The sequence below is a fragment of the Oncorhynchus keta genome, chromosome 19 (assembly GCF_023373465.1).
Source record: "Oncorhynchus keta strain PuntledgeMale-10-30-2019 chromosome 19, Oket_V2, whole genome shotgun sequence".
Classification (NCBI taxonomy): domain Eukaryota; kingdom Metazoa; phylum Chordata; class Actinopteri; order Salmoniformes; family Salmonidae; genus Oncorhynchus; species Oncorhynchus keta.
In genome coordinates, this window is record NC_068439.1 from 47,831,200 (window position 1) to 47,851,957 (window position 20,758).

General features: G+C 41.3%; 2 protein-coding genes across 4 annotated transcripts; one reads left to right on the plus strand and one right to left on the minus strand.

Annotated features, from left to right (window-relative positions):
* Window positions 1–229: 229 nt before the first annotated feature.
* Window positions 230–8,209, minus strand: LOC118398387 (pre-mRNA-splicing regulator WTAP-like). Of its 3 annotated transcripts, none has more exons than XM_035793668.2 (8): window positions 8,047–8,209; window positions 6,601–6,638; window positions 6,446–6,501; window positions 6,288–6,346; window positions 5,910–6,037; window positions 4,543–4,721; window positions 1,787–1,941; window positions 230–1,407 (listed from the first exon to the last, which is right to left on the minus strand). In XM_035793668.2, exons 2-8 carry the CDS (start codon window positions 6,628–6,630, stop codon window positions 767–769), a joined length of 1,248 nt encoding a protein of 415 aa, XP_035649561.1. In that variant the 5' UTR covers window positions 6,631–6,638; window positions 8,047–8,209; the 3' UTR covers window positions 230–766. The 3 variants fall into 3 exon arrangements, with proteins under 3 accessions (XP_035649561.1, XP_035649559.1, XP_035649560.1); XM_035793666.2 differs by lacking the exon at window positions 8,047–8,209 and adding an exon at window positions 7,657–7,869; XM_035793667.2 differs by lacking the exon at window positions 8,047–8,209 and adding an exon at window positions 7,515–7,869.
* Window positions 8,210–8,474: 265 nt separating this feature from the next.
* On the plus strand, window positions 8,475–20,521 carry sod2 (superoxide dismutase 2, mitochondrial). Its single transcript, XM_035793670.1, has 5 exons — window positions 8,475–8,585; window positions 9,331–9,533; window positions 9,724–9,840; window positions 10,541–10,720; window positions 19,448–20,521. The coding sequence occupies exons 1-5, from the start codon at window positions 8,551–8,553 to the stop codon at window positions 19,591–19,593; spliced, it is 681 nt and encodes a 226-aa protein (XP_035649563.1). The 5' UTR covers window positions 8,475–8,550; the 3' UTR covers window positions 19,594–20,521.
* Window positions 20,522–20,758: the final 237 nt, after the last annotated feature.

Sequence of the window (20,758 nt, forward strand, 5' to 3'; positions counted from 1 at the left end):
TGTGGATTATTTAAATGGTTTATTTCATCCATTTTAAAATAAGGCTGTAATGTAACAAAATGTGGAGAAAGTTAACGGGTCGGAATACTTGCCGAAGGCACTGTACTTAACTAATAAACAAAATTGAACTTGATAACCATCTGCTTCACTAGAATATAGGAAATATATTTCAATTTAATTCAAGAAAGGTTTTACATATGTTCAGAGGGATTAGAAAAATCCATTTCAATACCATATTAAAAGTCTTTATTGATATTTGGTCAGTACATGAGAAGGATGGAAGTCAGAATAATGAATTCAAGGTACATCGCGTAGAAACAACACACATTGTCAAACAGAAATGTATTTGCCAAGGATTAAAAAAAATAAAAGTCAACATCTAAAAGATATCATTTAACATTGCAAAGCTACTAAAGTGAACTGTGGTTTGACTTTTATTGAGCATGACTACAACACCAGATGCTTGATCATTTGAGTTTGTCAAGAGTTCAAACAAGAACGTTAAGCAACATGTTCAAATAACCAAGAGACCAAAGAAAAAAAAGATCTAGCTTGAATCATACAAAACTCAAGTCATATGCACATACATTAATTCATTTCACGTAATGTTCCTGTTTAGCAATGCAATTATTTTCTTTAAATTGTGGAAGAGGTATCACGATAGGCAAAGGAGGAAAAGTTCTGGACAGCAGTTCTGTTTTACCAACTATGCGTTTGTGTCTCGTATAAAAAGAAAAAGACAAATGACGTGTTATTATAAAGTACATTACAAAACTGTGCCACTGCTCGCGCTCAGGCCGTTCTGAGCCTGCCGCGACCCCGCAGTCCTGTTCCCCTTGACGACCAGGGCAGACTTGTCTTCGTGGGGGTCGGTGTTGGAGTCTGTGTCGTTCGAGTGCTGTGTCAGGGACGTTTCGCTGCCCGTCGGGGAGTCCACGCTCTCATACCCTGTGCTCAGCTGGCTCCCGAACCCCCCTGCTGCTGTACCCCCTGCACTGCCACCAGTCTGGCCCCCCGCTGCCTCCTCTGAGTGGTTGGAGAGTTTCGTCTCGCCCTCACCGGGGCTGGAGACCATGGGGGATGGGGGAAAGTCTTCCTCTGTGCTGCTGACCTCGCGGTACAGGCTGGGGGTGGTCGCCGCACCCCCCTGGGAGGACGAGCTGCCGTTGCTTGGGCCGTTGGAGACCCTTCCGCAGTCTTTCCCGGCTTGGGCGGAGGGCTGCTCGGGCTGGCTGGGGGGCTCGGCAGAGGGTGAAGTCCTGCTGGGGCCTGCCCCGGCAGAGGCAGCCTGAGCTGGGTTCTGGGAGAGCTGCTGACGGGTCTCCCTGAGCTGCTGCTGGAGGACCAGGATGGTGCTCTGCATGCCTTCTACTTCCTCATCCAGCTGGATGATGAAATCGTTCAACTCTGGGAGGGATGAAAACAGACAAAGACACAAGTCAGAATATAGGGAGATGGGACGCAGTCAGGTTCAAGAAAGAAAGACTGCCTTCATTTACCTGGGGCTAACATTTATTTTTTACACTGAAAATACACTGAATATTAGAAACATGTCTAACAAATGCCTTAACAAAAGCTCCTGCACGCAGAGGAGCATATTGCTCCTCCAATGCAGAGGTTACAGACCACACTTTACTGTAGCACAGATTAATAACCTGGGGAGCTACAAAGCACACATGGGCCTTCACTGTGCTGAAAGTTAATATTTAATTAAAGCTTACATTTTTTTATGGATACTATTTGAACCCAGGTCTGAGTAGATGGATGTGGGCTGTTGTGTTCTCACCGTCTTGGCTGCTCTTGAGCTCCTCGCTGTACTTCTTCTGCAGGGCCAGCTCTGCCTCCAACTGGGCGATACGTCCCTGGGACAGCTGCCTCCCCAACTCCTGGTTCTCCTGGATCAGCATCCGGCACTTGGCCATTAGCTTCTTCCCCGTCTGGCTGCAAGGGAGACAGGCCTCACATCACACAATGACCCAGGGCACAGCCAAATGCCACCCTCAGGCAAGGACAGCCCAATCAGTCCAGTGACCTAACTAGGTGGTCACTATGGTGGTGTTCCAGGTTATAATTTATGCAGTCAAGCTCTGTAGATTATCAGATCACCTCACATTGCTTTAAGAGGTGTTTAACATTGCAGGTACCACATTGAGATCTTCTGATGTGCAGAACGACTGAAAAAAAACCCATCCACTAACACTATGAATCTTGCCTATCCATACAGCAAGTTTCCATTTTCCAAAGTAGTAGTTACAGATACCAGAGACCGTTTGGACTTGGCAAAGGATACCAGCAACGATAGCAGATGCACATTCCGATAAAACAACATTCTTATGCAGCAGCAGTACCTTTACCTTTTGAGTATCCCATGCACATTTTACTACTACAGGTAGTACAGAACTAAGTTAAAGTACCCAATTACAGCAACCGTACATTTGGTTTCTACACACCCAAATTGTACTTTCAACAGCAAATTAGACCCAAAGAAAACCTAGTCTGTCACAACCGACCAGCTTCTAATGGTGTGAGTATTACTCAGTCAGCAACTTGGATAAGATCACCTGAGGTAATAATGCACTAACCACTGCAAAGCATCCTCTGCTGACTCTTTTAAACAAGGAAAACACATGCTTAAATTGCATTGACATTTCAGAGGAACCATGGCAGCCAGAGAAATCAACTTCAGAAGTCACCACGTCACTTAAAACCTAGGAACACTGCATGTCGCAACAGACCATAGATACTTCCTAAAAACACAGCAGCTTGGACACTGGTTCCAGAAGCATGTGTGAAAATCATACTATTGAAAATGAACTGTGAGAGGCAACCGATGAGATTTGAGATTACTTTTCGTAATACTTGACAATGCATTGTCTGACAAGGATGTTGCATTCAGCTGTACCACTTCGAACAAGTATTTTTGACCATCAATAGAATGACGTTAGCCAGGTATTGGAAAAATAAAAACCAGACATTCTTAGGAGAAACTGGATGAGCAGCTGATAGTGGATTTGAAGTCTAAACGATTAGAAAACACACAATCGTGTTACTCTGGATGCTACCTGAAAAGGTCAAGGGGTATCAATTCTTCTTGCTTGCCATCAAAAACGTAAAATGTTGCTTTTAAGAAAACTACTTCCAATGGATCATACCCATCATTGTTGGAGTCTTGTGGTGAATACAGCATAATAGTAATTTTACGGGTTGTTCCCACCACGAGTGTTGTAACTATATTGATGGCCAGATATCCATGGCTGTTTATTGCTCTGTTTGGAATTGAAAAACCAATCAATGAATTGCATATTGCCGATAAATTACAATTTTTCCAATTAATGACATCCGTGAAATGTTAACTGGAATTGAACCCCCCGTAAAAAGGTTTACGGTTGCTAGGGGGGAGGTAGTGTGAAGTCAACAACATAAATACATAAAGAACAATATCATATTGGACTGAATAAATACATTCTCATGAAGTGGTAACATTACTTGTTTCACACATTTGAAATCATTATGAGAAAATATCACTCAAGCACCAACTGCAGTGTGTACATTTTACAATGAACAATTTGGAAACATCAAGCGTCAAAATAATGTAGCCTACTCAATGTTCTTTTTTTTCAAGGTCACCAAATCAAACAGAGCAAATGTCTGACACACTGCAGTGCAAGAGTATTTAAGAGAATCAAAAAGAGGAAAGTAAATGAAACAGAAACATAAGAGGCAACTCACAAAATAAAACATGTAAATACACTCTACCCATATGTGGGCCCATGCTCAAAGACACAGGCAATCAGACCCTCACTCACGCCACGCCTCAACCATAGTCAATTCTGGACTGAGGGTCTGGCTCCTCCCCCAGAGTCTTAAACATTCTACTGGCTCCTCCCTAGAAAGTCTTACAGTTTATCCTTGAACCTTTCCCACAGTATTTTCATTGTATTCTACAATCTGTCCAAGAGTCTTAGAGTCTCAGGAGCACTAGTGGGTATGGGTGTGGCGTTTTCCACTTAAATGTCTTTAGCTAGCGGGGCATTGTCTTTAAATGTTCAATTGGTTATTTAGGCTAGGGGTGCTCTCCCTGCTCCGGCAGTTTGCCCAAGACTGCCTCAATCTCCACCATAACAACCCCCCTCATTTAATAAGGTAACTGTCTGGCTTGGGCTGAGAGAGGGGCGGTGGGAGGCATATCCGTGTCGGACGTGACCACCTCTTCAGGAACAGTCCCGACTCCTTCAGGGCCCCTGGACGGTGAGGTGAGAGAGCTGAAACACAAGTGTCACCTGACCATACTGTTTTTTTCATTCAGTTTAGATTATGTGATATGTGGCTGGGGGACAGTAAAAGAGTACACAAAACATGGATGGCAGTTTGTTTTTTGTGTATTTGGTAAAGTCTGAGTCTTGTGGTGAGTACAGCATTTCTCAGCCATCCCCCCCCACCATGATTCCTGCATGCCTGCAGAGGGGGTGGGGGGTGTGAGGAGGTCTTGACTTTTTTGTGGGGGTGGGAGGAGGAGGGGGGAGTTATTTTGATTGTCTTTACCTATCTGGTGTAAATTTCCAGGCACTCAGTTCATTTTGGGCCTGCTCCAGTTTGTCTTTAGTCTGTTCCAGTTCTCCCTTCATTTTGAGGAAAAATAAGTTGATGGCCGGGTCTACCATTGATGAGCGCAGTTGGGCGGCACTGGGTTGCTGGACTTGCTTGAGGTACTGGATCTGGGTCTGCAGGTTGAAAGAGATAAGTGTCAATAAAGGCACAAGCACAAACCCAATTTAGAAAATCCCTCCTTAAGCTTCTGAAAGTTAAAAATACATTGACTTAATTTACACAAGAGGCAATGGATGTGTCTAATAATTGAGCTACAAAAGCACAGTCCCCATTACTGTAGCTGAACAAAGTCATGCTTACACGCTATTTATTCAACTTTGTAAATCATTATTGAAAATAGGTTGCTTTCAAAAGACACCCTCCTGTTAAACTACAGCGTGAAAGACAGCTTTGGGATGATTAGCCTAAGTGTGGGACTGGACTCATCTTGTACACTATAACTCTGCGTAACATCTTATGCACCAAACTGGCCAAGTCAGTTTGATTGAACTTAGTTGCCCGACAGAAGGAATGGCATTTTCTGTTGAGTGAGCCGCTATGCAGTCATTCAGAGAGTGAGAGGTCTGACAAGCAAGACTTCAGGAGCCTTAGTGATATGGGGCGGGGGGCGGGGGAATCGATACAGTTACATATTAGGGATATCATTTAAAAAAAAACATTATTTTACGATACATTGTATCATTTTGACAATATCGTATTATTTTGCGCACCTTGGCTGTAAACGGACCTAAAAGTAGTTACTTCAAAGCTTGTTCTCCCATCATCTTTTTAAATAGGGAGTCAATATGTTTTCAGCAATTATTTCCATGACTGATCAAAACTAGTTTAAGACTCTTGTCCCTCTGCAGCAGACATATGGTAAGCAATATGTTTTGAACATCGAATCGCAATAAAAAAAAATTATAGAATCACAATACAAATTGTATCCGCACCCAAGTATCGCAATAATATTGTATCGTGAGGTACCTGGCAATTCCCAGCCCTAGTGGCCAGTGTTTTATGTTAATGTAAGCGCTAGTGTTATTTTGTTTCCATCAGGAGTATGACATTAAAGACTTGGGGCGAGCGGGGAGGAGTAAACTATTGACAAACCATTGATATGGTGGAAACTCTGCTATACTGCACCCCCGATTCCCAGTACAGCTTGGGAATAGGACTTGGACTAAGGTCAATACCTACACTTATATCCAAAAGGTTGAGGTCTACTGCATGACAAACATTTGGTTACTAAAATAGGCCTACATATCCCCTAGTCCCCTCATTTAGAAAAACAGCAGGAAGTATTGCAGTGGGATACTTACTGTACACTCTTGCATTTCCTGCTCCTTGGTTGCGAGCCGCATGACTAGGATGTTCTCCCTGCGTGACGCCTCCTGCTGCTGCTGCTTCAGCTTCTCCTCAGACTCCTTCAGTCCAGTCACATCGTTCGCTGAGAGGAGAGAAACAACGCACAGTTAACCTGTGTCAACTGAAAAGGAGCCATCAACACCTAAACAAAAACAAACTTAAAAAAGGTGTTAAGTGTGGGTATGTGTTCTTCTAAAATGCGAAACTGATACCCAAAGCCTACCACTAAAAACATAGGATAATCCTTTCCTATCAACAGCTGACACTCTTATTGTATTGAATGATGACTTGGTAAAATGTTGGAGTAGGCCTACATTGTTTGGGGCACTTACAATTCAGATCAGCATATTTTGCCTCCAGGATCTGGACGTAGGCTTCATGTTGGTTCCACCTAAAGGACCAATAGTAAACATGAACACACTTGTTATCACATCCAAACAGAAACAATCATCCCACCCTCCCCCATCTAACAATAGTGTTATCTATTTACCTCACACACAGTTCCTCTCTGGTCAGGGTCTTCATGTCAGATTCACTGAGGCGAACCTGAATGAAGATGGGAAAGAGTCAGCAAGTTATTGGCTTTAGCTGCATATAACTTGTCAATACTGGAATCTTGGTTAACATATAGAGGCACCCTCTCACCTTCTTTGGAAGAGGTTCCTCATTTGTCATTCTGAGTTCTGAAAGGGAAGTAAAAGTACCAATTAATTGAGTTGAAGTTTCAAGAGCAAGCCATTCAAAAAATGATACATGAGCTGCTACAGCAGATCAAGCAAATATTCTGGAAGTTACTTTTCGTAACAAGCTATGGGCATTAAGGTATAAAATAATGGGTTAGAGACCATTTTCGCTAACCATGCTATTAAGCTAGTTATTCTAAACTACTGCGAAAAAGTCACGTCCGGTCGGTGCTGTATAAAAAGTGGCATGTTTATAAATTCTCTCTAGAAGGATTATGTTAACTAGCTAGCGAAATTGCTATTGTTACCATAATAAACCAACTAGCTGCAGTTGATAGTAAGCTTGAAGTATTCAAATATTCGAATGTGCTTGTGTCAGTCTCATCCATTCTCTTTGTTTGCTTTAGTTCTAACGTTAGCTAGCTAGTCCTCATGCATCTCCCACGTTAACAGTGCAAATCCACAACACGTAACATTAGCTAGTTTGCTACTGTTCTAGCTTAACTGGCTAACGTTACGTTTAGACACCTAACGTTAGCTAGTTAAAACCGGACTTCTATTACAACTCTGATTCTTTGTTATAATCGATAAACGTGATAGCAATTCCATTCATATGTGTTTGTTTTATTTTAAAACATTTATTAGCAGGATAATACGCAATGGCCAGCCAACTGTTACATTAGCTAACGTTCGCATGTCTCGATAAGAAAACAAAATAACTAACACCTCACATTTGGCCCACGTCAGACTTACGAGCTACCTTGGAATTCAGTCTAACGATATTTTACCTACTTTTAAGGATGATCTCAAGTAAATGTATAAAATGTGCATCGCCTTAAACTGTTTAACCAAAAATGTTCAGCTAACGTTAGCTACCTGTCGGTTATCGTGTTCTGCTTCTTGTTGTCACAAAATGGCGGAGAAAGCAGAGACGCCAGACTCTCTCCCTGCAAAATTAGCGTTCCTCTTTCTTTCGCGGACTCGTGTTCGCAAAACCCTGCCGCAAATGAACACTTACCGGACCCGTTTCCTTCAATATTCGAAACCAGTATGTGTTGACCGCCTTAGCACTAATATGCAACGTTACAATCCGATTTAAATATGTTTCTAACTTAATTATTGTTATTCGAATTCGCCACGGTAGAGATTCGGTGTCGCCGCCATCATCCGAGAGACGATGGCAACCACAGCAGCGCAAAGCTCTCTAGTTGCTACAGTGCTGAAGGGGCGGGCTGAGTTAACATGATGCTATCAGACATGTTAGGCTAGCTAACTTTGTCACTTACAGAATAACATCAATTTCAATCACTATCCATCCAAACCATTTAGATTAAACATGTTTTGAATTTGCCAGATAAATAGCTTTTCAACATCTTCAGAAAATGAAAAAAAAAAAAATGGGACTCACAACATGCATTGCTGTAGGTTCCTGCCATTAGTTGGCTAGCTGGAAAGTTAATGTGTTGAAGTGTAATCAGTTGAATTCTGTTTTAATGTGACATTCAACAATATTGTTTTAAAATGTAAACCAGTCATTAATACAATAGTTCACCTGTCAAGTTTGCTAAACGTGAGAAATGCAGCTTGGGTAAAAAAAAAAAAAAAGTCAAGGCCATCCGGAAGCAAAAATGGGATGGGTGGAACTATGATATGGAATGGCGTTCTAACGCTCGAAATGTTTTAATTCTGCACAATGTAGCTAATCCCTTTTGCACTAAACGTTATCGTAAGTATACAGTACAAACATGTTTGATTGTATACGGGTTTCTAGTAAAATGTGTGTGTATAAATAAATACGTATCCGATGCCACCCCCACGTACTGATATGGTATCTTCTAACAGTGATGTTGAATTTCAAGGGCAGTTCTACTTCTATTCTGAACGGTGAACAGCGCATACGGTGTGAAGAAACATGAGCATGTTAAGCAGAGTGGGTCAAGTCCGCAGGTAAAACTACAAAATGCAATGAAGTTATCCATTCGGTAACAAGCCATGATTAAAACACGATGAAGGGCGATAACAAACGAACGTTGCTATTGTTACGTTGTTTGTTTTACGTGATGGTTGTTAGTTATAGCTGTTTAGCTAGCTTGTGTTAGTAGTCATCTTGTAATAGTTACTAGTAGCTAACTAGTGAGAACGTTAACTACCCCCATATAACGATAAGCATTACCCAGCGTGTTACTGGCAATTCAGAAATGACTGACAGTAATCTGGTAAGTTGGTAAGCAGAAATGGTCTTATATGTGCATGTGGTCGGCCAACAAGTATGCGTAAAAGTTGTCAATATTAGCTATATACCCCGGCATTATTTTGACACTTGTGTTTATTGCCTTGTTTGTAATAGACAGCATCATGAGTCAGGCCTTGCCCCCTTGCCTTGACAACTCAACACCTTGCTCAGGCCGCAACAGGCAGCTTCATTATATACTATAGCTAACGTTCTTTTTTATCTCATCTGCCAGGACTTGAGCAAGTTGCTATTTATTCAACACAAGTAGCTTGTTAATCTTAGACAAATGTAATCTAACCTCTTCCCATACTGTCGGCTGGGGCCACGAGCTGCTTCTAAATGGAAGCTGGCTTGCAGCAACCATTACTGGTTGAGCTGAAAACAGTTTTACTGCTTATGCTTGATTACATTTCCCACGGATGGGAATGACATGACATCTCTATTTCCTGGTGGTTTTAGGTGTGCTGCCACCGTGACCCCAGTCCTGGGCACGGTGGCAGCCAGATGGAAGCACTCGCTCCCTGACCTGACCTACGACTATGGAGCCCTGGAGCCCCACATCAACGCAGAGATCATGCAGCTCCACCACAGCAAGCACCACGCCACCTATGTTAACAACCTCAACGTCACAGAGGAGAAGTACCAGGAGGCACTGGCCAAAGGTGAGAGGAAAGCCTGCTGCTTAAGGCATTAGTGATTTAGAAAAAGTGGTGTTATTAGGGATTTTGTAGTTCCTGGATGAGGTTCCTTTTTGAACATTTAATTGAGTCATAAATGCATACCTGTCCTGTATTTACACTTGTAGTGTGTAGCCAATCCGTTACCTGCATGTGTACATGTGATGTATTTCAGGTGATGTGACAGCACAGGTTTCTCTCCAGCCTGCTCTGAGGTTTAATGGAGGAGGCCACATCAACCACACCATCTTCTGGACAAACCTCTCTCCAAATGGCGGTGGAGAACCACAGGGTGAGTAGCCTCGGAACATCAGGCTTCTCTCACGTTGTTCAAAGCCTGGGGTAATTTTTGGTAGGAAGAAGCTAAATAGGGGTGGAGTCTAGATGGAAACTAGTGACTCGTTGCCACCAACCAATCCACTATTTTGTGTGGGTGGAGCTCCGAACAGAGGTGGTATTTAAGATTTCTTTTCTGACTTGCATCAAGCTTGCTAGCATAAGATCCCCAAAATAATGCAGCATAGGCTACAAAAAAAAATCAGACCCGGTAAGAAAAGAGACTTGGACAAAACAAATAGGACATGCCTCTTCTGAGGGGAAACGTCTGATGTATGCAGAGCCAATCAAATCTAAGTGTTAACAGCCACTGTGCCCATTAAAACGTAACATCCAATACTCAAGTTCTCCAGACTTCCAGATTTAGAAGGCCTCTCAAGACTACATGTTGAGCAGCACTATTGGGAGTTTGAAGCAGCAGTTCTTTCCCCTAATCTTTTACTTGAACTATTCTTCACAAGTTGTTGTATATTATAATTTGCAACTATCACGGTTTATACAATTTGTGGGAAAGTAGCAACAATGGCCAATATGTTCCACTTGCATTTTCAATTCAAACTCTTTCCTGAATTTGCTAAATTGTTGTTATGGGAAACCCATTGGAAACCTGTATGTAATTCATCAGTCTAATTCTTTGTTTGTCCATCCTGTCACAGGTGAGCTGGCAGCGGCCATCAACCGTGACTTTGGCTCCTTCCAGGCATTGAAGGACAAGATGTCTGCCGCCACTGTGGCGGTCCAGGGCTCAGGCTGGGGATGGCTGGGCTTCGACAAGGAGAGCGGGAAGCTCCGTATCACAGCCTGCCCTAATCAAGACCCACTGCAGGGAACCACAGGTCAGTGGCTATTGGCCAGGTCCCAGTAATGTTATATGTTATTTTGTTCATGTCTGTCTGGGGATCAAACAAGGGTATAGTGCCAGTGAATGACATACAGTAGTGATGCACCTATTACATTTTTGGCCGATACCGATATCCAATATTTTCCCTGCCAAAAAACCTGATACCGATATTACATTTTTTTGCCTCTTTTTAAGCATTCTAGTATAGTTAACACACACATGGACGCATCGGTCTAAGGCACTGCATCTCATTGCAAGAGGTGTCACTACAGTCCCTGGTTCGAATCCAGGCTGTAGCACATCTGGCCCTGATTGGAAGTCCCAATTGGCCCAGCGTTGTCCGGGCCGACATTGTAAATAAAAATTTGTTCTTAACTGACGTGGCTAGTTAAATAAAGGTCACACACACCACACTGACCAAAAAGTTATTTTGTAGGCATTTACATATGTTCCCATTACCAGTAAAACATAATCAAAACCTATTTCTTTCACTTACTTGCTGTGCTGTTTTGTTGTACAGTCATTTCATTCTCAACCAGGATTTCTATGGAACGCCGTTTGGGTCTTTGCGTGTCAAAAAAGATACATGTAAAATAACACTTTGTCGTGTCAAATAACACTATTTGACCAATCAAGACCTGAATATGACTGCACGTCACAATTTAACGTGTTCATACATTTGTTACGTAGTTATTACACTATCACTCGTATTTCATATGTCACATCGATACGTGTGCTATGATGCTGGTAAAGTTGTCTCGCGCATTCAAAACACATTTTTGAATGCCAAAACTAAAAATATGTTAAGCATATGTGTTCATTTGTTAGATTTCAATTAATTTCCTAACTAGACTGATGTTATTGTGGAACAGATGGTCATAAATATAGCTAGCTCATAGATTGAAACAATGTTCTTCCCCAAAAACAACATTCTAGGGGTCATCTAAATAACCCTATTTATAAAAGTTCTTATTTGATTAATGCTGGTCGGACCCATCTATGTGAAGCTAGCCACAATAGGAATTAGCCACAATAGTGGACTTTGTGGTAAGCCTTCAAAATAAAAGTATGGTATAATTCTACTATTCATATTAATTTGCATCACTGTCAATGACAGACATGTATTTTAAAGGCAAACTGCAAATTCCACTTATTCCTAATCCTCATTGTGGCTTGCTTCACAATACAACCCAGTCCGGTCGAGCCTCATTAGCCAGATGACGCAAGCTGGCTGCTAATAACATTATCTTTGGGCAACAGGGTTAAGGGGCCGGCTCGCTATTTATTTTCATGAACTGAAGTTCAATTTCAATAGGAGAACAACAAGTGGCAACCTAGCTAATACTTACTCACAAGGATTCCTAAATCATTGCTAAGAATAATGAAAATGACTGCACTTTCTACTGGTCATTGTTTTCAGGCTGGATGTATTGGTGCTACCCCAGAAGTTGCGGTCGAACAAATGATGCTTTCTTACCAACGCGGTATTGTAAACACATCGTTCGTGGCCGGTGTTTGCTTGTTTGCAGACTTTTTGTACAGCTTTGACAGTGCTAATGTGTCTTTTTTGACACGCAAAGAACCAAATGGCGTTCCATAGTATGTATGTTGTGAAGCTAATAGCGAGTTACTGTGTACCTTGGGTTGGGCAACATCTGAAAAATAGCGTACTTGGTAGTGTGTACCGGTGCTTGACCAGTCGGCGAAAGCAAACAGCGCCCACGACAGAGTGTTTGATTGTCAAGGGCAATGAATTCTATTGTCTTGGATTTAATGCTTTTCACCTTTCGAGTTGTCTCACTGAAATGTTCTTACTCTTTGAAATGACTGCTCGACTTGTTGACTGCTCGATCCACACAGCAGACATTGTGGGCTAGGTTAGGAATGCTGTGTTGCAGGTGTACCGCAAAATGTTACGTGGCGTCATTACGTCATGTACTTACGTTATATAGGTATGCACGGTAGCTTTGACATCGATAGTTAACATTGGTGTTAAACTAGACATCGGGCCGATACCGATGTTGACATTTTTAGCTAATATCGTCCGACTCCATGTCCACCGATATCGTGCATCTCTAACATACAGTGCCTTCAGAAAGTATTAACACCCCTTGACTTTTTCTACATTTTGTTGTGTTAATCCATTTTAAATTCAGACCTTAAATTGAGATGTTTTTGACACTGGTCTACACACAATGCTCCATACTGTCAAAGTGGCATTATGTTTTGAGAAATGTTGACAAATTAAATAAACATTAAAAGCTGAAATGTCATGAGTCAATAAGTATTCAGCCTAAATAAGTTCAGGACTAAAAATGTACTTAACAAGTCACATAAGTAGCTTGGACTCACTGTGTGCAGTAATAGTGTTTAACATGATTTTGGAATGACTGCCTTCTCTGTGCCTCACACATACAGTTGAAGTCAGAGGTTTGCATACACCTTAGCCAAATACATTTAAATTGTTTAACTTGGGTCAAACTTCCACAAGCTTCCCACAATAAGTTGGGTGAATTTTGGCCCATTCCTCCTGGCGGAGCTGGTGTAAATGAGTCAGGTTTGTAGGCTTCCGTGCTCGCACATGCTTTTTCAGTTCTGCCTACACATTTTCTATAGGATTGAGGTCAGGGCATTGTGATGTCCACTCCAATACCTTGACTTTGTTGTCCTTAAGCCATTTTGCCACAACTTTGGAAGAATGCTTGGGGTCATTGTCCATTTGCGACCAAGCTTTAACTTCCTGACTGATGTCTTGAGATGTTGCTTCAATATGTCCACATAATATTACTCCTTATGATACAATCTATTTTGAAGTGCACCAGTCCCTCCTGCAGCAAAGCATCCCCACAACATGATGCTGCCACCCCCATGCTTCACGGACGGGATGGTGTTCTTCAGCTTGCAAGCCTCCCCCTTTTTCCTCCAAACATAACAATGATCATTATGGCCAAACAGTACTATTTTTGTTTCATCAGACCAGAGGACATTTATCCAACAAGTACAATCTTCGTCCCCATGTGCAGTTGCAAACCGTAGTCTTGCTTTTTTATGGTGGTTTTGGAGCAGTGGCTTCTTCCTTGCTGAGTGGCCTTTCAGGTTATGTCGATATAGGACTCGTTTTACTGTGGGTATAGATACTTTTGTACCCGTTTCCTCCAGCATCTTCAAGGTCCTAGTACATTCATCTCTCCTTCCTGAGCGGCATGATGGCTGTGTGGTCCCATGGTGTTTATACTTGCGTACTATTGTTTGTACAGATGAGCGTGGTACTTTTAGGCATTTGGAAATTGCTCCCAAGGATGAACCAGACTTGTGGAGGTCTGCATTTTTTTTCTGAGGTCTGAATTTGAAGGTAGGCCTTCAAATGCATCCACAGGTACACCTCCAATTGACTCAATGATGTCAATTAGCCTATCAGAAGCTTCTAAAGCCATGAGATCATTTTCTGGAATTTTCCAATCTTTTTAAAGGCACAGTCAACTTAGTGTATGTAAACGTCTGACCCACTGGAATTGTGATACAGTGAAATGATCTGTCTGTAAACAATTGTTGGAAAAATGACTTGTGTCATGCACAAACTAATGTCCTAACTGATTTGCCAAAACTATAGCTTGTTAACAAGAAATGTGTGGAGTGGTTGAAAAATGAGTTTTAATGACTCCGACCTAAGTGTATGTGAACTTCCGTATTCAATTGTGTGTGTGTATGTCTCTCTCTCTTATGTCTGTGTGTATGTCTCTGTCTGTAAGGTCCCCTCAGTTGAGCAGTGAATTTTAAACACCGATTCAACCACAAAGACCAGGGAGGTTTTCCAATGCCTAGCAAAGAAGGGTACCTATTGGTAGATGGTAGAGGTCGACCGATTAATCGGAATGGCAGATTAATTAGGGCCGATTTCAAGTTTTCATAACAATCGGAAATCGGTATTTTTGGACACCGATTTGGCCTATTTTTATTTATTTATTTTTACACCTTTTTTAATTCATCTTTATTTAACTAAGCACGTCAGTTAACACATTCTTTTTTTCAATGACTGCCTAGGAACGGTGGGTTAACTGCCTCGTTCAGGGGCAGAACAACAGATTTGCACCTTGTCAGCTCGGGCCATTCAATCTTGCAACCTTAGTTAACTAGTCCAGCGCTCTAACCACCTGCCTCTCATTGCACTCCACGAGGAGCCTGCCTGTTACGCAAATGCAGTAAGCCAATGTAAGTTGCTAGCTAGCATTAAACTTATCTTCTAAAAAACAATCAATCAATCAATCATAATCACTAGTTAACTACACATGGTTGATGATATTACTAGTTTATCTAGCGTTTCCTGCGTTGCATATAATCGATATGGTGCGTATCGTTGCGCCAATGTGTACCTAACCATGAACATCAATGCCTTTCTTAAAATCAATACATAGAAGTATATATTTTTAAGCCTGGATATTTAGCTAAACTAAATCCAGGTTAGCAGGCAATATTAACCAGGTGAACTTGTCACTTCTCTTGCGTTCATTGCACGCAGAGTCAGTGTATATGCAACAGTTTGGGCCGCCTAATTTGCCAGAATTGTACGTAATTATGACATAACATTGAAGGTTGTGCAATGTAACAGCAATATTTAGTCTAATGGATGCCACCCTTTAGATAAAATACGTAACGGTTCCGTATTTCACTGAAAGAATAAATGTCTTGTTTTCGAGATTATAGTTTCTGGATTCGACCATATTAATGACCTACGGCTCGTATTTCTGTGTATAATTATGTTATAATTAAGTCTATGATTTGATAGACCAGTCTGACTGAACGGTGGTAGGTAGCAGCAGGCTCGTAAGCATTCATTCAAATAGCACTTTGTGCGTTTTGCCAGCAGCTCTTTGTTGTCCGTCAAGCATTGCGCTGTTTATGACTTCAAGCCTATCAACTCCCGAGATTAGGCTTGTGTAACCAATGTGAAATGGCTTGCTAGTTAGCGGAGTGTGCGCTAATTAGCATTTCAAATGTCACTCGCTCTGAGACTTTATTATTAATTTGAATTTTTACCCCTTTTTCTCCCCAATTTCGTGGTATCCAATTGTTGTAGTAGCTACTATCTTGTCTCATCGCTACAACTCCCGTACGGGCTCGGGAGAGATGAAGGTTGAAAGTCATGCGTCCTCCGATACACAACCCAACCAGCCGCACTGCTTCTTAACACAGCGCACATCCAACCCGGAAGCCAGCCGCACCAATGTTAGCGCGCACTGCGCCCGTCCCGCCACAGGAGTCGCTGGTGCGCGATGAGACAAGGACATCTCTACCGACCAAGCCCTCCCTAACCCGGGCGACGCTAGGCCAATTGTGCGTCACCCCACGGACCTCCCGGTTACGGCAGAGCCTGTGCGCGAACCCAGAGTCTCTGATGGCACAGCAGGCGCTGCAGTATAGCGCCCTTAACCAATGCGCCACCCAGGAGGCCCTCGCTCTGAGACTTGGAGTGGTTGTTCCCTAACTCTGCATGGGTAACGCTGCTTCGAGGGTGGCTGTTGTCGTTGTGTTCCTGGTTTGAGCCCAGGGGCTCAGGAGCGAGGAGAGGGGCGGAAGTTATACTGTTACACTGGCAATACTAAAGTGCCTATAAGAACATCCAATAATCAAAGGTTAATGAAATACAAATGGTATAGAGAGAAATAGTCCTATAATACCTACAACCTAAAACTTCTTACCTGGGAATATTGAAGACTCATCTTAAAAGGAACCACCAGCTTTCATATGTTCTCATGTTCTGAGCAATGAACTTAAACGTTAGCTTTCTTACATATGGTACATATTGCACTTTTACTTTCTTCTCCAACACTTTGTTTTTGCATTATTTAAACCAAATTGAACGTTTCATTATTTGAGGCTAAATGTATTTATTATATTAAGTTAAAATAAGTGATAATTCGTTATTGTTGTAATTGTCATGATTACAATATATATATTTTTTATCCGATTTAATCGGCATCAGCTTTTTTTTGGTCCTCCAATAATCTGTATCAGCGTTGAAAAATCATAATCGGTAGACCTCTAGTAGATGGGTAAAAAGAACCTGACATTTTAATATCCCTTTGAGCATATTAATTACACTTTGGATGGTGTATCAATACACCCAGCCACGACAAAGATACAGGCATCCTAACTAGCTCAGAAGCCGGAGAGGAAGGAAACCGCTCAGGGATTTCACCATGAGGCCAATGGTGACTTTAAAACAGTTACATCGTTTAATGGCTGTGATTGGAGAACTGAAGATGGATCAACAACATTCTAGTTACTTCACAAAACTAACCTAATTGACAGAGTGAAAAGGAAGCCTTTACAAAATAAAAATATTCCAAAACCTGCATCCTGTTTGCAACAAGGCACACCTGTTAATGGAAATGCATTCCATGACTACCTCATGAAGTTCGTTGAGAAAATGCCAAGAGTGTGCAAAGCTGTCAATGCAAAGGGTGGCTACTTTGAAGACACTCAAATATAAAATATATTTTGATTTGTTTAACACTGTTTTTAGTTAACACATGGAATCATGTAGTATTTCATAGTTTGATGTCTTTACTATTTTTCTACAATGTAGAAAATATAAAAAATACAGAAATTCACCTACTCAGGAGTTAACTTTTGACTGGTACTTTAAGTATTCACAAACAAGTCAATACTTTGTAGACTCTATTACAGCTGTGAGTCTTTCTGGGTAAGTTTCTAAGAGCTTTCGACACCTGGATTGTGCAACATTTGCCCATTTTATTCTTTTCAAAGTTCTTCAAGCTCTATAAAATTGGTTGTTGATCATTGCTAGACACCGATTTTCAGGTCATGCCATAGATTTAAATACGAGTAAAAACTCAGCCACTCAGGAACATTCAATGTCTTTTTGGTAAGCAACTCCAGTATAGATTTGGCCTTGTTTTAGGTTACATTCCTGCTGAAAGGTGAATTAATTTCCCAGTGTCTAGTGGGAAGCAGACAACCAGGTTTTCCTCTAGAATATTTACTGTGCTCTGTACAGTTGAAAACAAATGATAGTTGGACTAAGCGCAAACCATCAAACCTCCTCTGTGCTTCACGGTGGGAACCGCACATGCACTCACCTACTCAGCGTCTCACAAAGGCATGGCAGTTGGAATCAAAAATCTGAAATTTGGAAATCTGTCCTTTTGGTCTCTCCAACAGTAATGTCCATTGCTCGTGTTTCTTGACCCAAGCCATATTTCATTTTTTTTCTTTATATCCTGAAAAAGTCCCCAGTCCTTAACAATTACAAGCATACCCATAACATTATGCAGCCGCCACTATGCTTAAAAATATGGAGAGTGGTACTCAGTAATGCGTTGGATTTGCCCAAAACATAACACTTTGTATTCAGGACAAAAAAACAACAACTTTAGTGCATTGTTAATTTGTGGAATTTCTTTCCTTAATTATTTTATGCCAATCAGTTGTTGTGACAAGGTTGGAGTGGTGTACAGAAGATAGCCCTATTTGTTAAAATACCAAGTCCATATTATGGCAAGAACAGCTCAAATAAGCAAAGAGAAACGACAGTCCATTACTTTAAGACATGAATGTCAGCCAATCCGGAAAATGTTAAGAACTTTGAAAGTTTCATGAAGTGCAGTCGCAAAAACCATCAAGCACTATAATACGGTCTCTCATGAGGACCATCCCAGACAAGGACGACGCAGTTAGCTCTGCGGTGGAGGATACGTTCATTAGAGTTATCAGCCTCAGAAATTGCAGTCCAAAGAAATGCTTCAGAGTTCAAGTAACAGACACATCTCAACATCAACTGTTCAGAGACTGTGTGAATCAGATCTTCATGGTTGAATTGCTGCAAAGAAACCACTACTTAAGGACACCAATAAGAAGAGACTTGCTTGGGCCAAGAAACACGAGCAATGGACATTACTGTTGGAGTGACCAAAAGGACAGATTTTCAGATTTTTGGTTCCAACTGCCATGTGAGACGCTAGGTGAATGGATGATCTCCGCATGTGCGGTTCACACCGTGAAGCACAGAGATGGTTTGCGCTTAGTCCCACTATAATTTGTTTTTCAGCTGGACAATGACCCAACACACCTCCAAGCTGTGTAAGGGCTATTTCACCAAGACGAGTGATGGAGTGCTACATCAGATGGTCTGGCCTCCACAATCGCCCGATCTCAACCCAATTGAGATGGTTTGGGATGAGTTGGACTGCAGAGCGAAGAAAAGGCAGCCAACAAGTGCTCAGCATATGTAGGAACTCCTTCATGACTGTTGGAAAAACATTCCAGGTGAAGCTGGTTGAGAGAATGCCAAGAGTGTGCAAGGCTGTCAAGGCTTGCACTCAAATTTATTTTGATTTAACACTTTTTGGGGTTTCATAATGTTATGTCTTCACTATTCTGTAGTGTAGAAAAAGTCAAAATAATTAACCCTTGAATGAGTAGGTGTGTCAACTTTTGATTGGTACTCTATGTAAATTGTTTTTAATTTTCAATACATTTGCATGATTTTATTGTGTGTGTGTGTGTGTGTGTGTGTGTGTGTGTGTGTGTGTAGATGGGTGATAATACAAAGAAGTTTAATCCATTTTGAATTCAGTCTGTTGTAACACTACAACATGTGGAATAAGTCAAAGGGTATGAACACTTTCTGAAGGCAATGTATGCCTAGTTAAGTTACTGTTGAATGATTTTACTTAATTATTCTTATTTATTTTCTCCACAGGTCTGGTCCCCCTGCTGGGTATTGATGTGTGGGAGCATGCCTACTATTTACAGTACAAGAATGTCCGACCCGACTATGTCAAAGCCATCTGGAATGTCATCAACTGGGAGAACGTGAGCGAGCGCCTCCAGGCCGCCAAAAAGTAGACCATTTCCCCCTCAGAACACACACAGGCTCTTCCTTCCTGCCCCAAACCTTACCCCCGCAGACCTTACTACCTTAAGAGAGCACAAAATACCCTCTTAACCCAAATGAAGATAGCTGCTGTATACTGTACCAGAGAGAATATTCAGTCTGTAAAGCTGTTTGTTTGTCCGACTATAGCTAGGTTTCCATCCAATTGGCGACAGATTTTCATGCAAGTATTATAAAATCGGCATTAGAACAATGTGCATTTTCCCACGAGATGTTTCCATCAAAATGACTTGTTGCAAATGCTGTGCGTGATGACAGTGCACATAAAAATACCTTGTGGTTAAATTCCCAAGTACCAAATAAAAAAGCAAGTTAAATGTGTTTCTATCGCATTTAAATCTAATGATGTTTCTAAAAAATTAAAAATTGAGTTATATACCGAGTGTGTCCAGTCTTGTATTGTCACGTGCACGTATAGCTTACATGATACGAATATTATAAACAAAAGAGCGAGAATTTTTATTTGTCAAACGGCAGACAAGCATCAAGCTCATCACCATGCACTTTCACCTCCCTGTGAAGTCTTAACTTACTTAATCTGTAGACTAATAAACTGCATGCTTTCCCGATGAGTTGCAGTGGGATAACCGCACATATCATTGTGTCATTCAGTTGACTTCAATATGATTGTTGTTTTATCAATATTTGCTCATAAAAGCATTTCCACTGATATTTCTCGCATAAGTAATTTTAATTACGATTTTCTGTTTCTATCAGGCCTGTCATTACTTCTTTTTTTATTTTTTATTATCAGACCTGTACTTAACTCACATAAAAAGGTTGGATGGAAACCTGGTCAGTGTTGCACAGATATCAGGTAAATGTGATTGAGGCAAATGTTTTTGATGTGATATAATAAAATATTTAGTTTGAATTGTATCTGCTTTGTGGTTTTAATTAGCATAATCCAAAAATCTCCATTAAAAAAAAATCAGCCGCATCTGCGGTGCCAGAGCAAGAGCTGCGTTTGTCAGATCATGAGACATCCCGAAAAATCAGTCTTCTCACAAAGTCATCTGTAGCGTCAGAACGGTTTGCCCTACAAACTAGTCTGAAGGTCCCTCGGTACCAGTTGAAAAAATGAATCGAAGTTTATATGGAGACTTTAAAAAATAT